The sequence below is a fragment of the Oryzias latipes genome, chromosome 7, assembly GCF_053564925.1.
Source record: "Oryzias latipes strain Hd-rR chromosome 7, Olatipes_Hd-rR_3.1".
Classification (NCBI taxonomy): Eukaryota; Metazoa; Chordata; class Actinopteri; order Beloniformes; family Adrianichthyidae; genus Oryzias; species Oryzias latipes.
This window is the reverse complement of record NC_136243.1, coordinates 29,728,425-29,745,043: the sequence shown is the minus strand read 5'-3', so window position 1 is coordinate 29,745,043 and position 16,619 is coordinate 29,728,425. Positions and strand designations below refer to the sequence as shown.

At 37.9% G+C, this 16,619-nt stretch overlaps 2 protein-coding genes across 5 annotated transcripts; one reads left to right on the top strand and one right to left on the bottom strand.

The window, feature by feature from the left end:
• Nucleotides 1–19: 19 nt before the first annotated feature.
• On the bottom strand, nt 20–3,184 carry LOC105354416 (uncharacterized). The gene is made up of 2 exons (XM_020704486.3): nt 2,638–3,184; nt 20–1,226 (listed from the first exon to the last, which is right to left on the bottom strand). Exons 1-2 carry the CDS (start codon nt 3,182–3,184, stop codon nt 943–945), a joined length of 831 nt encoding a protein of 276 aa, XP_020560145.1. The 3' UTR covers nt 20–942.
• On the top strand, nt 3,064–16,014 carry dalrd3 (DALR anticodon binding domain containing 3). 4 transcript variants are annotated; one of them, XM_023956432.2, is made up of 14 exons: nt 5,427–6,340; nt 7,688–7,995; nt 8,118–8,443; nt 9,756–9,814; nt 9,897–9,998; nt 10,082–10,146; nt 11,301–11,359; nt 11,483–11,565; nt 11,678–11,804; nt 12,139–12,197; nt 12,359–12,475; nt 12,572–12,640; nt 13,768–13,893; nt 14,053–14,854. In XM_023956432.2, the coding sequence occupies exons 1-13, from the start codon at nt 6,107–6,109 to the stop codon at nt 13,885–13,887; spliced, it is 1,728 nt and encodes a 575-aa protein (XP_023812200.1). In that variant the 5' UTR covers nt 5,427–6,106; the 3' UTR covers nt 13,888–13,893; nt 14,053–14,854. The 4 variants fall into 4 exon arrangements, with proteins under 4 accessions (XP_023812202.1, XP_023812200.1, XP_023812199.1 ...); XM_023956434.2 differs by lacking the exon at nt 5,427–6,340 and adding an exon at nt 3,064–3,195 and having other exon boundaries at nt 13,768–16,014; XM_023956431.2 differs by having other exon boundaries at nt 13,768–16,014.
• The last annotated feature ends 605 nt before the right edge of the window (nt 16,015–16,619 follow it).

Sequence of the window (16,619 nt, the reverse complement as noted above, 5' to 3'; positions counted from 1 at the left end):
CAAAACAAAAGAGATGTGCTAACTGAGAAACACATTTATTTTAATAATTAATAAATAACGTTTTCAAAGAATATATACAGAGTTTTTGAGACTTTTTAAAAACACCTGATCTGAATGGGTTTATTAGTGCAGTGATTTTTAATAAAACTTAGCACCAACTACCAAAGCAACAAAAAAGTACAAACAGCAATTGACTTCCAATCAGCAAGTGATAAATACAAAATGCTTAGAATTTTTGCTATGGTAAGAAGTATTTCCAGATGTATCCACTGGTAGGGGACTAAATATTCCTTTTCCTCATCCGAACTGGCTGGATAGCTCCAATATTGCATTTTTGTTGCCCTGCTAATGTCAAGTTGGGGGTGTGAGGGGCTGTAAGGTAGCAGTAGAGTAGGTAGAAAACAACACAGGTTTCTTTTTTTGGGTTTTGGCTAAAAACTGTGTAATTAAAGACCACTGGGAACAGTTTTAAAAAGGATCAAGAGATGATCGGAGTGGGACTTTAGGATTGATTTAACACTTAGTTGATTGTCCAAAATGAACACCAGCAAAGACTTTGTCTCAGAGTTGGCTCATGAGAATAAAAAGATCACTATTCCAGATATTTTCTAGAAACCCTTTTAGTTTTTTCGTCTGCACTCGTGCTTGTCAGCTACACTATCAGTTTACAGCTGCTATGCCATGAACTAAAGATGAAACCAACACTGTGAGCAGAAAATCTGAACATGGCCGGTTTTTTCAACCTGAATCTGGACTATAGCTACAACTCAGCAGACTTGATTGAGGTTAAAGGCAAGTTTCAGTCATATGTTTTTAAAAAAATTTCAGTAAAACCAATGTGGGCTTAGGCACCGGCCAACGGCGTGCTGACTCAAACGTGTTCCCACATGCCCAAATGACTGACTGCTGCAGCCACAGACACAACACACGCATGAGATCCAGTCAGTGGCTTGAGGAGGGCGAGGGGAACCTGGAGAGTATTCTGTCCACAAGTTCAAGATTTCGCTCGTGGTTTTCTCGACTGATCCTCTCATTCATGACGACCAGCTGACTCATTAGAGTGTTCTGCATTTCTCTCTCGTGGCTCATTAACCTCTGCAGACGGGCGTCTTCCTGCGCCTGCATGGCGGCATCCATCTCTCGCAGCTGAGCGACGGTGGCCGTCACCAGGGAGGAGACTTGATCCATCACGGTTGCTCGTCTTTTCCGGGATGGAACGGTGTACGCTGCAAACAAGACGCAGAGAAGGATAGGACTGGGGTCAGCAGCCAAAGCACAGCTTTTATTTACCTTCACAACTTCATACTTCAATTTCATTTACTATATGACACGATGATGGTTCACATTTCCATTCCAGAACCAGTTCTGTTTAGTTTCATCTTTCTTATGATTGAAACAGAAGAAAAAGGAATTTTAAGAAGTACAAAATAATAAAAACAATCAACAAGAAACCAATTGTTATGCCTGGAAAGGTATAGACGGAATTTCTCTAAACTTATATTCATTCAAAGTTTCACAGTCTCATTTATTGACTTTCTGATACGCTGATTAAATGACAATTACAGTTTCAAATTTCCTTTCCAGAACCACTTCTGTTTAGTTTCATCTTATAAATGCCAAAATATGAAAAAAGGACTTTCAACAATAAAAAGACTTGTTTTTACAACAAAGACAAATAAGAAACCCAATGGTTATGCCTGCAAGTATGAACTGAGTTTCTATAAATCTATTCTTTTATTCAACTTTTATTTATCCAGGAAAGACAGATAAAGAACAACATTCCTTTTTTCAACTGTTTTAGCAAAAGGCAAGACTTTTTGAGAAAGGGAAAGAAAACAGACAGGAAACAGAAAAAAAAATCACAAGAAAGTCTACAATCATAAAAATCCTTAAACTGTTTTACAGCAGCATTTTTCTGAAAGAAAATGATTAAAATGTATTTTAAAAACTGCTTTTGAAAGAAGTGTCCAAACTTCCACCAGTGTGACTCAGAGATAAATACCTGATACTGAACAGCAGGTGAAGTTTTCCAGATTCCTTCCAAGATAATCGAGTGTAAATTAAATATGTGTAATAGAATAAAATGCAGATCCATTCAAGTTTAAGCTTCCTAAAGTTCAGCCCACTGTTGTTTTTCCACATCAAAATAATCCAAAGGGAACGTCATTACAGCATTCTGTATGGTCACAGGTCTTTGCTAATGTTTCCACACATTGGACTGGAATGATGGTTGATCGTTGTTTGCTGCACACATGTGTGTTGTTTGCGGTGATACACTTTGTCGATTTATACTCAAATAATGGATTTTTTTTGGTAGTTTCCACTATGGATTTATTTCATTTTGAAACGATTTTATAATGAAATGGGTCAATTTTGGTTAAAAATTGGCCTCAAAATAGATCGATCTGGTTGGATTGTAGGAATATAAATATAAATATAAATACACAGCACCTTATTTATTTTGCAAAATTATATTTTATGAGTTATTAAACGGATAAGAATTGTTTATTATTTTTCTTTGGTACAAGTGAAGGACTTTTTCCTTTCTTTCTACTCATTCTTTCCTTTCTGGGGTTCAGTTAGACACATTTTTGTGCCACAGTGCAGCAGGAAAAGTGTCCTGCAGAGCTCACAGACCTGTGTTGATGCTCTGCAGCTGCTCCGCCGGGCTGAACTCCTCCTCTTCATCATATGCCTCCACCGCCTCCAGGTGCCTTTCGGTCTCCTGCTCGTCCACGTCGTCCCACAGGCTGATCTGGACCTCTCCGCTCTCGTCTTTGGATGTTGCAGAGGGCGGTGCAGGTGCAGGTGGAGCTGCGGGCGGCGACGGGGACGGGGTCGCGTCCGCCGTGGCGGGCGGGGGCGACGGGCTCACCATGGGGGAGTTGTCGAAGGCCCGGTGGCACAGGTCGTAGAAGAGCCAGTGCACTCGGTGGCTGCCGGTGCGGCTCCTTTGGTCGTGGTATTTCAGGTACTGCTTCCGCAGAGCCTTTAGCTTGCTGATGACTTGCATGTGGGACCGGTGCACCCCCCGATCCGCCAGCAGTTTGGTCATCCTGCTGTAGACCACCGAGTCCTTCACGGTCCCCGTGATCTGGCTGCGGATCGCATCCGAACCCCGAAGGATCAGAAGTTCCTTGATCTCGTTCTCCTGCCAGTTGTGCATCTTATTTTGGGACAGCATGTGTGGCGAAGGTTGGTAACTTATAACAAACAGCTCCCTTGTATAGTTGCGCGGCTCTTTTTTACGTCATATTTTTGCGCCCGAAAAAATAATTCCCAACAACTGAGAAAAAGATAATAATAATAGTGGAACATGTGGTTGGTGTACTTTGTTTATTGTCACAAATAATGCAATTTTCCTTTAATGTTCACATTTTAAATGCAGATCATTAGAATTCCGAATTGAAAAATAAAAGAAACAAATACATTGTTTACAGAAAACAAAACCAGTCATGCATTCATCTGAATATCCTCTTATATTTTCGACAAATTGAGAAAAAATGTTGTAGTCAATCTGCTTTTAAACTATTATCTTCTCTAAAACCTTTTACGGATATTTCTTTAGACCATTACCTGCTCCAAGAATGTAATTTAATACAGCTATTATTTGTTGGTGAACTAGCTGTCATATCTTCACTAGATAATTTTTGTATTTTTGGCACAAAAAACGTGTTGCATAATACCCAAAAAGTTCAGCATCATTAAAACAAATTTTTAATATCATTACAGAAAAGTTTAATTAGTCTATGTCAATCTGTGATTCTATTTACTTTGTTTTATTTGTATAATGCGTGTTTTCCTTTTATGATTGTTCCAGATTTGTGGTGTAAATTTCGCAAGATGCTTTAAACTGAACTCCGTTTCCATGCTCCATGGTCCTTACAGCATTCCTTTTTGAGTTTTGACAGCAACATTGATGATTATCTTGTTTTAGAACATTATTTTGTAAAAACCAAGTTGCACAATTCAAGTAGCCTATGTGTGATTTAAAACTGTTTTATATTTTATTGACCGCTCAAATGTGTTAAAGTAATGCAATAACTGTAGATGGACTATACACACCAACCAAGTTTGGGAGAGGATATTACTGTTTCTATTATTATTATTATTATTATTAATATGTTAATTGCTGCTTCCCAGTGTAAAAAAAAAGTAAACAAATAAATGTAAATTAACTTTAGAAGGCAGGAAGAAAATCCCTCTTGGGTTCTCCTGGGTTAATATAAAGCTTTTTTGTGTATTTGTATGATTTAAATCTATCAATAGTTAAATATTCTGCCAAATGAGTTCTATTGCTAGAGGAGACATCACGTGGTTCTTCATGGGAGGAGAGCCGCACCATCATCAGTCACTGCTGCAGTGCATGCATGTTAACACATTTTTTGCTAAATGCCAGTTCATTGTGCGGGTTTCAACTGCCAAAATTGAAGAAATTAGTCCACGAAGGAGAAAGTCATAACATTTGACAGGTAAATACAATATTTTTTTTCTTTTAAAGCTGCAGGGGCTTCATTAATAGTACACATGTTTTTTTTAATAGTACACATGTTGACATGCATGATGCTGCAGGGCTATTATCAACATGCTGCATGATGTACATATAATTTACTGTCAACATAAATGTAAACTTTATTGTGTTAAACCTATATACGGTATACTAGGACTAGGCTATTATAGTAATATAGATTTATACATTTCTGACTCAGTGACTGAACTTTTCTTGCAGGTTTCCAATGGATTCAGACTTAAGGAAAAAGTGGGTCTTAGCAATAAAAAGAGCTAACCCAGATGGAACACTGTGGTACCATTTTGTGGAAACAGATTTTGATAAGACTGGCCAGACTGTTCGCTTAAAACCTGACACCATACCATCTATGTTACACCAAATTTATCACTCACATCAATCAGTAGGGTAAATCTATATTTTTTTTTAAAGGGTAAATCTGTTGTTAACTTTTGGACTTATTGTTGACCTATTATTGATTTATTATTATTATTATTAGTTATTATTATTATTATTGATTTATTATTATGTATTATTATTGATTTATTGTTAGGCTTTTCTAAATAATTTAAATTACATGTCAAAGAGGTCTAAAATTTCTACATTTTTAAAAATGATTTTTAAAAATTCTTTGTTATAATTTTTTTTATTTGTAAGAAGTCCAGCAACTAGCATTTTTCATTAAAGTTTGAGCTTTTAAGGCTGCCTGTTTCTCTTATTTAACAACAACAAATGATGTACGTATGTAAGTTATATACATATATATTTAGATATATTTTTTATATTTATATATGTATAAATATATAGAAATATAAATATATATATATAAAGTATATAAAAGCTACTTACTTACCAAAGGCTATAGAAAGCATTTTTTTTCAAACTTTATTGAATGTAAAAAATCAATACAAAACAATGTTGAACAGTGAACAACAACGAAGGAACAAGCCAGGGGGTTTATACATTTTATGCATATATATTGAAACTAATACACAGATCTAATGTTTTGATGGCGTTCTTATTATCAGAGTTTCTTATTGTCTTAATGTATTGTTTGAACTCATTAATAAAGATTGAAAAATGAGGGGTATGCTATAGAATTTTTTTTTTATTTATTTATAGAACACAATACAAAACAATACCAGAACATTTACATAAAAATTACAAAATATGGCGAATACAAAAGAGAATACTATAATTGGAAAGGGTATGCTATAGAAAGCATTGTCATGTGGGCACCGATGACCTCACCAAGATGGCGTCGCGCTCCGCCACCATTGGCCAGGCATCTCAAGCGGGCGTGTCTCCTCTAGCGGTGTGACTCATTCCGCCAGCCACTAAACGGCGCTGCCCAGGTCCACCACCAAAATGTCTCTCGGAAGAAACACTGGTTACCTTTTATTGGTTCCTCTTACGACAAATAGCTACCGCCGCCTCATTTAACAACCAATGTTGGACATCGACCGCCGGACAACCGCTCAGCTGCCAAAACCTCACGACAAATTTCAGTCTGCTGTCCGTGGTGGGTTCCGTCTGTCTGCGTTACATAAAGAAAAATGAGGAGAGTGTGGTTGTGCTGACAGCCTGCTCACAAGTGTGATGGAGGAAATCGAGGAGCTCTCGCCTCTTCGTGTCGCTTCCACCGTGCAGGCGCTCAGCTCCGCGCTGCGGGGGAACCGAGAAAATGCTCCCGCTGCAAACCGGAGCAAGGGAGACAGAGTGTTCCCGGATCCGGAGAAGCTCTGGTTCAAGGAGAGCAGCGCCAAAAACCTGCGGAACCGGGACTTCTTGTCGCCCGCCACTGTGCTCAACACGCTGTACGCGGACGGACAGGTCGGTACTTGGACGTCTTTAGTTTCACGACACACCTTTTACGCATAAATGATGTAAACGCACATACACATACAGATTCACCATAGCGTTATTGAAGCTGTACCTAGAATAGATTCGAAATCAACATAATCAAACCATACCAGGCCATAGAGTGGCTTCACTGACACTGGTTTTGTTTTTGACAAATTAAGGTAATTTTGTTTTTTCGTTGAGTGAAGCTCAAAGCGGCTCAGAGCATCCTTGCGTTTCATTCAGCTGCAGTAGTTCCCGTGTTTAAAATGAAGTCCTCCGAGCTGGAAGCTGGTTCTGACGCATCCATGAGTCCTCCTGCCGTGACCGGACGCTGCTCCATCATGACCCCGCAGACACTGACAGCCCCTGGCTGTTCTTATTGACCCGTGTGGCACAGAATATGTGGGTCAGTTGGTTCCGCATGAGGGCTCTGATTTAAAACCAGCCTTCATGGAGAGGGGACTTTGATGTTTTTTGGTCTTCAAATACCCCTGACCCGAAGGATTTACTTTCCTGCTTCAAGACCCGGTTCTGCAGAGATTTGAAAATGAGTTTAGTGGTTTGCAATAATAATAATTATTTTTTTGATCATACATGTTGTTTGTTGAGACATTTTTTGTCCGCTCCTGATTCATATCAATTAGAATAATTAAATATATATCTCAGAAATGCAATATTTTTTCTTAATTTTCTTTATTTATATACTTTATTATCAGAAAATGTCACAAAAACATGTTAAAAACTGTTTTCATCTGAGTGGGTCTTCAACGAAGATGTAAGAAGATGGTGACATTTTCTTGATCATGTATTTAGTCATATTCATAAGTAGATGTTTTTGCCATTATGCATACAGTACAGATTATCAAAGTCCAGTGGAGTTTGATTTGCTGCTTAAAAGAGAGTAGGAAGAAGCAAACTTATAATATCCCACCCCTGTTGTGTTAGTTCTTTTTATGTGTAATTATAGATATTGATACATGTCTATCAGAAGTATTGATTTATCTATTTGTTTATTTGGTTATTTGTTTGTTTAGCTTATTTGGTGGTCAGTGATTTGTATAGTTACTCGTTTTGTATTGTGACTTTTTTTTTGTCTTTGACATTTCTCCTGTGAGATGACTAAAGTTCAGTTCAATATTTTTTAACATATTTTATAGATATGTATATGTTTTTCTCTCCATATATATTATATTCACAAATGGGACTGACTAAAAGTTAAAAATCCAACTTATATTTGAATTAAAAAATACATTTTGATTTAGGCTACAAAAATATTTACAGAGGATTTTTTTTCTTCTTTTTGTTAGTAACACTGTCATGGTTGAATCCATTCAGGTTCCTCCTGCAGTGATGTCCAGAGTCCTGTCTCTCCGTGGAAGTGGGGTGCTCCCTGTTGCTGGTGCTGAGGTGATGGGCGAAGGCTTGAGGCTGCGGGTGGACCGGGCTGCTGCCTTTAAGGCCGTCCTTGCAGGTCAAACGGCGGATTATCTGAAGCCTTCAAGTCAAAAGGAAGGCTGCGTTTTGATCAACTGTCCTGCACTTCACCCCAAAATCTACACACCCACTCCTGAAACGCTGACTCTGGGCCAGTTGAGAACTGTTCTACTGGCTGACCATATGGGGGCGCTGTTGAGAAGCCAGGGGTAAGTCTGCTGGGTTGTTTCTGTCTTAGCAAATGGTGGAGAAGAAGAAAGAAATGCCCAGAATTGACATGTAAGCAGATGTATTGTTAAATGTCTGATAGAGGTTGCACTTTCTGCCTTAGATTTTCAGTGTTTTATTGCCCCAAGCTTCCCAAAGACGGCAACATCGTCGCCTTCCTTCGAGCGCTCGGAATTGATTGGCCAACAGCTGCGGCAGATTTGACCTATGAGGAGCAGGAGGAGCAGATCCTCAAAGCTCTGGAGAGCTCAATATATCGAGAAGAGGGAGCAGATCGAGGCAGAAAGACCTGCAGAGGAGGAGGAGGAGACGGAGGGAAGAAAGTAGAGGAGGAAGAGGAAAATGAGGGAGCGCTTCGAATCAACTTGAAACGTGTTTTCCAAGAGGAGGGGCTGCTGGGATATGACCCCAGCCTTGGTACCTGTACAGGTGAGGGCATGCACAACTCCGTTTATTCTGTTTTCCTGTCATGAGGTGAAAACAAATATCATGTTTATTAATATAAATCTGCTTCACTATGGGAGTTTAGATCCACCTTTATGCATAAACAGTCAAATTGCAGACTTTCGAATGATTGTAGTTTAATACAGTGTGTAAATATTAAGGATGGGCGATATATCGGTGCCCGTATTGCACATTTTTGAGTTTATTGGTCTGATTTAAAAAAATCTGCAGATATTCTTCTGAATGTTTTCAGCAACACTTAATTTTTGAATAGGAAGCTTGTGTTTACAGTCATAGACAGTAAATGACTGCTGTCAGGTAAATGTTATTTTTGATGGGGTTACATGTTTTTCCTATTAGATCCCTGGCAATGGGGAAGTTATGGTTTACAGTTATGTCCAATATTCAACAAATGTTCTAAAAGCTTTCAGATATATTTACATGAAGGTTTTAAAGTGATTCTTGTTCCTCTGAGATCCTTTGCTGTATGTCATAAAGATCAAGTACAGTGTCATTTTCCACTAAAAGAAAGGTCATGCATTTGTAATAAAGAAACAAAAAGGAAATCTAAACTTTCTATTACTGTAGACACTTTAGTGTCGGTAAGTGCAAATATCGGCTATCGGCCACAGCTGCAGGGGAAATGTCGGTTATCAATATCGGCCGGAAAAAATGATATCAAACCATCCCTGCTCTCCATATGCTACTTTCCTCAGCTACTGCTATAGAAACAAGCAGACTTTCTATTCCTCCTCCTCCTCACAGCCTGTTGTTTCCATTTGCCTCTGCAGATTATCGGTTCTCTGCTTGGATTTTCTTTGTTTCTCACCCCCCATTCTTACTCAGAGTGTGTTCTCATTTGTGTTGGTGATTGATTACTTAAAGACAGCTTAACATAAAGATCTTTGGCACAGTTTTCCAAATAAAGTTCTCCTGGACTCTGTTTTGATCACTAACAAAACAAACTTTCCAACAAGAGGAAAAAACTAAAATGGGGCATCATAATTCTGAACTGTTAAGCACATCCAACATCATTTACCTGAGATGTCTGTGGGCTGGGCTGAGAATTTCTCTGTTTTAAGTGAGTCACATCTTTGCCTAATGTTAGTAGCAGCAACACTGTTGCGCTTTTGAGGTCTTGTTTTTAGTTGTTTTTGCAGATACATTTTTAGAAAATGGTCTGGCTGCTAAAATGCTTTCAAGAAAACCTCTTATATTAAAGTTATGCTAACTTTGATAAACTGAATTCTAATGTCCTAAATGAGTCGGTAAATAATGATTTTTCCATTGTGTTCAGTTCAGAGAGACAGCATTTCCCAACTGGCACAACTGGATTTATGCACAGCTGACTGCACTGTAAGAAACACACCATCAATGACACACAACAGCGAATTCCATCACAGTAAATGCTGACCACAGTCCTCTGCATCCTTCATAGGACGTCACTGTCACCGTGTTGCATGTGACTTCCTGCCAGGACGAGTTCCGCCAGCAGCAGATGGCGATGTTGTGGAGAGCGAGTGGAGCGCCGCATGCACAGGTGAGCCCCTCACTCGCTCAGGTGCACAATGATTGGTCGGAGCGCGTTCCTGTTTTTAGCTGTTGTGCTCTCTGTGGCTGCAGAAACATGTTGTGTGTGGGCCTGTGAAGACTCCTGGTTCTCACCTCACTGCTGCACAGTACCTGCAGTAAGACACGTGGCTTTCTTTATTCATGTCTGTCTTTGTTCTTCTGTTTGGCTTTTTCATCTTGTTGTTTTTTTTACTTGAGCCTCATTTTCTGCAGCTCTTCAAACATTCATAAGATTCACAAGTTCTTTCTTACGTCTCTCAGCCCTAAAAGCAACAACACTCACTACAATCTGATGTGTATTGGTGGACCCATGTGGCTTTGCTTTGCCTGTGTGTGTTACTGCTGCACATTTTTCCCATCTATGATGAAGATTCATGGTGTCCTGTGTGTAGAAGTTGCCATTTACTTTTTGTTTTTGTGCAGTGGGACTGGTTGATGTGCTTCTTTTTAAAAAACAAAACAAAAAACAACACATTTTCTGATCTTTTTTTTTTAATTTGATTCAAAAACATGTTTGTTTGATCACATGTGACCACAATGAAGACAAAAATCGTTACTTTCTGGCATTAAACTGTCTCATTTTATAATCAATAAAAAAACAACTTTATGACGGATTATCGAGCCACCGCGATGGGAAAAAAAATGAATATATGTGAAGAAAGTTGTAAAAGTGTGAGGGAAATAAGTCAACATTTCGCAAGAATAAGGTTGTAGAATCATGAGTAAAAAAGTCAATATTTTATGATGATAAAGTTATAATTTATAAGTTGAGAATTTATAAGATTAAAGTCTTAAATCTATGAGGCAAAATTACAACTTTTTTTTCTTATATTGTTATGACTGTTTTCTTTTAAAATGTTGACTGTTTTCTCCTAATTTTCTGATGTTAGCTAATAAATTTTCAACTTTTTCTTTACACTTTATGACTTTATTCTCATATTTAAATGCATTGTTTTGCTTTCATGGTGGCCCTAACACTCCGTCGTATTCCTTAGTGAGGGGAAAAACTTTTTTTTTTTAAATAAAAATCTTTATTTTAAATTGATTTTTCTGTGGCTTTATCACATTTTGAAACCTTAAAGCAACACCTAACATTACACAGAAGCCACACAAATGTTTTAAACAAACATAGACTTGTTATCTCCTCTAATCATTTAGTTTATTTTGGTCTTGTCTTACTTTAATATGGCTGCTTTCTCCCACAATGCACTAGTGTTCTCTGTAGCATTCCCAAGCCCCGCTTGAGGCTTGGTGTTTTTCTGTCCTCCAGGCTGAGAAGCGGTCAGATGAAGGAGGCGTCAGAGATGAAGTACGGAGATCAAGTCGAGGGTGTGTCTGCATGCAGACGGGATTGGAGTCCTGTTTATGTTCCGTTCTGTTTTGTTACTTATGAGATCCACCTGAACAATACCAACATGCAGCCGATGGCAGTGAAATGATTCTTGTTTGTAGGTCAGACGTGGGATGACATCATCAAAGTGATGACTTCTGCCACGGTCAGGTTTGAGCTGCTGTCGACAGTCCACACCAGTCCAGTGAGTGCTGCGCAGCTAGACGGCTGCAGGCTTTCCTGCCACATCCATACTGAACGGCTTCATGGAGGAGGTCCTGAGCTGACGCGATCTAACCTGAGATGTGTTTGTTTAGGTGACGCTGGACGTCCAGAAGGAAGGGGGAGTGTCCACAAAGGGACCCCGAGGAGGAGTGTTTGTTATGTATAACTGTGCCAGACTGCACACTCTGTTTGACAGCTATGAGAGAGGAGTTGAGAAAGGTCAGACTTTAGCTTTAACATCTCAAATCTACTCATTTATGAACCATCAAAGGGGATTCAGGTGATAAATGCAAAAATGATACTTGCTCTGTGCGTGTTTGCACATCTCCCTGTGTATTAGAGCTTGTTTTGTCAAGTTCTTTACATTGCAGATGCATTTATGGCCTTATAATTTATAATTATTTATGTATTTATACTTCCAAGACAGAGTGTGGATTTGAATCTGCTCTGATTAAAATGTTCTTCCAGCAGATCAGTGGTGATGGTTGTTTTTAACCAGCAGTCTGCATATCATTTTCATTATTAATGTGGATTTTTGAATGGTGGTCTTCAGGTTTGTACCCAGAAATCCCTGAAGGTTCCCAGCTGGACTTTTCTGCTCTCAAAGAAGAGGTGCCACTTCCTTTTTTTTCCTAACCCCCCCCCCCAAATACTTTTATTTAGTTCTGAAAGTTCTTGTTTATCACTATATAGATGTAACAGATACAAAATTGAATCTATATTGAACTGAAATGTGACTTTAATCATGTTGTCATTTATGTTGTGACGTTCAGGGGGAGTGGCTCCTCCTCTTCAATTACCTCATTCCCTTCTCTGAGCTGTTGGACCAATCAGGACAAGCCATTGGTTATGAGGGGGGAGGAGCTAGAGCTAACATCAAGACTGAACAGGTATGCTTGAGAAAAGGTGATAACAGTGTCCTTAAAGTCAAAGTCAGCTGTAGAAGATTTAAAGTCTGGAAAATGATGAATGTTTTTGTTTTTCAGATCTGTAAGTTTCTTGTGTCTCTCAGTAAAGACTTCAGCTCGTATTACAACAGAGTCCATGTATTGGGGGTGAGGTTATATTCATATATTTACGTGTTCACCTATACGAAAGAAATTTTCCTGGGAAATAGAGTTTTTAGGGGATTTGGAAGTCCATTTTTAAACATGCCAATTCACGCAAACTAAAATAATTCTTTGGTTTTCTCCTGTTCGATCAGGGGTCTGTATGTAACCTGAGGCACATGTGACTCTTTGTCCCCTCAACAGTGGCTTAGTTTACAGGCTGTATCACGCCATGAGGTTCCTGACTTTGCTAGTCGTAATTCTCCAACAATCCATCAATCCCTCGTAGTTTACATAAATCATACCGAAGCACTTTGACAGGTTTTTGAGCATCGTGTACCACAGAAAATCAATTTGAGGTCAGTAAGCACAAGCAGAATTCATAGTGATTATAAAGCAGATTTTCAATTTCTGAACCAATTCAAGGATTTAAAATTAGGCTAATAGTTTGAAAAATATGGCAAGAATCAATTTCTTTTGTTGCTTTAATCTAATGTGTCTTATGATTTTTTTATTGGTTAAATGATTAAATATATGTTTAAACCCCTTGTGAGTTTGACAGCATGTTGATAAAAATACTATATAAACGAAGTGATTGATTCATTGACTTAATTAACTATGAATTCACTTTAGCTCATTAGATTTATGGATTTCTGGCAGGGATGCACCACAAATTCATAAACAATTTTTGTATCACTGCTGACATTAGAAGAAGAATCAGAAGAGAGTTTAAATTAATTCCAAAACAGGGAAATTGTTTTGTTCCAGTAGCTTAAAAAACAGCAGACACTTTTGCTGCATTGAGATGATCCTATGTGACACAGGATGCATTTTATTTTGAAAGGAAATCATGTGAACTTCTGTCAAAAGTTATAAACTGTTTCATATTTTGACTAATGACTATTTCCTCATCATGAGTGAAATAAGACTTTGTGGCTCTTGTTGGGCTTGTCGGTGAGAAATCAAAATGGCTTTTTAAGTATTGAAGGCTGCACACTCCAGTGTTACAGGCTAGAAATGTATATGTTTTTTTTGTTTTTATATTTTTATTTTCATAGATAATCATTCCTAAGATTTAAACTAGAATTGTCCTCTTGGCTGAAGCTCCCCTGATGTATTTTTCTCCTCCTCAGGAGCCGCTGCCTCACCTCTTCAACCAGATGTTCTGTCGCCTCTATCTGCTTCGAGCTTTGAGGGAGCTCTACCACAGCGCTCTGGAGACTCTTAACCTGCCCCCCATCAGGCAGCTATAGTCTCCTGTGAATCCTCTTGTATTTAAATTGAACCTAATGTCTCCTCTGATGCACACTGCTTCTGTCTAGCGTGTCTTCTTCAAAAAAAGCTAGTTCTCAGCTCAGTTATTTCAAAGATGTCAGTGTTGCAATTAAGTATTAATCTTGTGTCTCTTTAATTCACAGACCAACTGAGAAGCAAACGAGGCTTCAAAAAGCAGACTTTTCAAATGTTTCCCAGTGTTCTTGGAGCAGCAAGATCTGGATGTAGCATGAGTTCAGCAGTTTCATTTTAAGAAAGCTGACTGGTTTTAGTGTTTTATTTTTTTTATTTAATCTGACTCCCCTTATCAGATGATTTTGATGATGGGGAGTCAGGCTGCTGCAGTCTTATTCCATCACATTCGACTAAGCCCCAGTGATGCGAAGGTCAGGGTTCGCGCTTCCTGAACTACAGAAATAAAGTGGTTTTGGTTTGAGTTTAGTGCCAAAAAACAGCATAAATATTTGCTTGTAGGACTCGTGTAACTTTTCATAGGCTTACATTTTAAATGTTGATAATTGGATAATCTGGAAAATGAGTTTGGCTTTTATTTTTTTATTTTTTTTTACCTTTTATGATCGTAAACTTATAGCTGAGATCTACAAGTCAGTTCCTAAATAAAGTTTGAACCTTTGGAACTTTCTCTAATTCTAGTGATCTGTTTTTGTGGGAGTTGCCTGTTAGAAAGAGGACAAGTTATCATGATGGTTGTATTAAAACTACAGTTACAACAAAATGAATTTAATGAAAGTAAACAACACATCGCCAAATATAAATCTTTGTGTAAAACCAAGAATTTATTGTAATCGCTGCAGAATGTGCTGTTCACGCCATCAAAAGCAGTTAGAATGTCCTCTTTTGTGTTTTTGTATAATTAAATCTAATTTAATGTGCACAGAATTTTATTATTAAATGCATACAATTAAGAAATAAAACTGTGAAGGACATATTTATGTTAATTGTACAAAAAAACTGGCGTTTTTTTTTTGCTATTTTGTTTAAGGGTAATATTTGAAGGGGTGTATTTGCATGAAGCTGGGATGTGTACAGATTTTTCTTGATAATAAATATGTAAAAAAAAAAAAAAAAAAAAGATGATCTGACCCTCTTCAGCACTCTTCCTAAAAATAAAGTGTGTCATTTAAATGGTAATGAAAGATGGAAATATTTCTTGTCAGTTAAAAGCTTAAAGCTGTGAAGAATAAATGTATCCTTCATCACAAGATTATACAGAGACTTTTATTATCCTAGGTAACAAATTGCACTTGTTGTACTAAAGCAATTATTTAACAGAGCAGAGGGTTTTTGGATAAATATTCTGTTGTACCACATGATAAATATATGAATATATGCCAAAATGGGAAAAATAGCAGCCTTATTTGATTTTTTTTTCAGTATTTTTTTTTATATATTCCATTTTAAAATGTGCCATCGCTTAACCTCTACTGTTTTGTCAGTTGTGATGATTGCTACAGTTTTCGTCGCATGCAGAATGCAGATGTGTTTAAGCGTCTTTAGGTTTTTCTACTTTCCTTTCAAATGAGTTCAGAGGGAATTCAGTTTTTACAAAAGGTTATTTTTTTTTCACAGAAAAATGTACATTAAATCAAAGGATGTGCACCAAAAGAGATATTAAGACCTTCCTTCTTTTATTGAATGCAAACAGTGTGTGTGTGTGTTTGTGTGTAGCATGCATATTAAACTGTACTATGTCCACATAGTTGTCTTATGTGCAGACATCAAAATCTGACCCTTCAGCCATCATAGTTATCCCTAAAAATGTTTGTGAAAACCCTTTTTTTGAACAACTTCAGAAGAATCTACAGTTTTATTTAACATTTTTTATAATGAAAATGGCTCCTGTTGATTAATTTAAATGACACATGTAATATATTTCTGTCTATTTTTGTTTCGGGTGTTAAAAATTGTTCAATTAAGCATGATGTCACATTCTATCCACGTTTAGCTTCAGTGACACACCCACTCAGGGTTCCTCCTAATGAAAGCTGACATTTCGGTGTTTTTGTCCGTCTGTACTCGCGCTCATCTGTCTGACAGTCTTTCTGCGTTGTTTACTGTAACATTAAAGGGAACAAGCAAAGGCGGAGGCTCTGAATGTTTTCTTTTTTTTCCTCCGTGAGACTGTTGAAGTCAAGCATTATGCTTTTCAGTTTGGATACTTTCCACGTAAACTTTCTTTCCTTTTCTTGATTGTCTCCGTTTCATTCATCTTCCATTCCTGCTTTGTCCTCTGCAAGGTCACAGAAAGATGCTGGAGCCCGTTTAGCCTAATTTCAGAGGAAAAGGCCCGTTACACCCTGGAGAGGTCGCTGGTCCACCGTGAGGCCACACAAAGACAAACTCACCCCTAAGAGACTATTTAGATTCACCAAACAATGTAAAACAAACTGCTTCCTCAAAATCGTTTTGTGCCATTTTACAGTTCATGGCTCCCGGAATGTCCAAAAATTGTACAATCAATCAAATAGAAATAAAAACCTTTTCTGGCCTTTTTGACATTTGGCTTTGTTGTATAAAAGAGGGATGCAAAGTATTAGGTTTTTGTCAGCATCACATATCAGAAGTCTTGGGCTTCAAAAACCCATTCCCATGAAAACAGTGTTTCTTGGGGTTTTCTCTTTTTCTGATGAGGATAAATAGGATATATACAGTACAGACCAAAACTTTAGACACACCTTCCCATTCATTT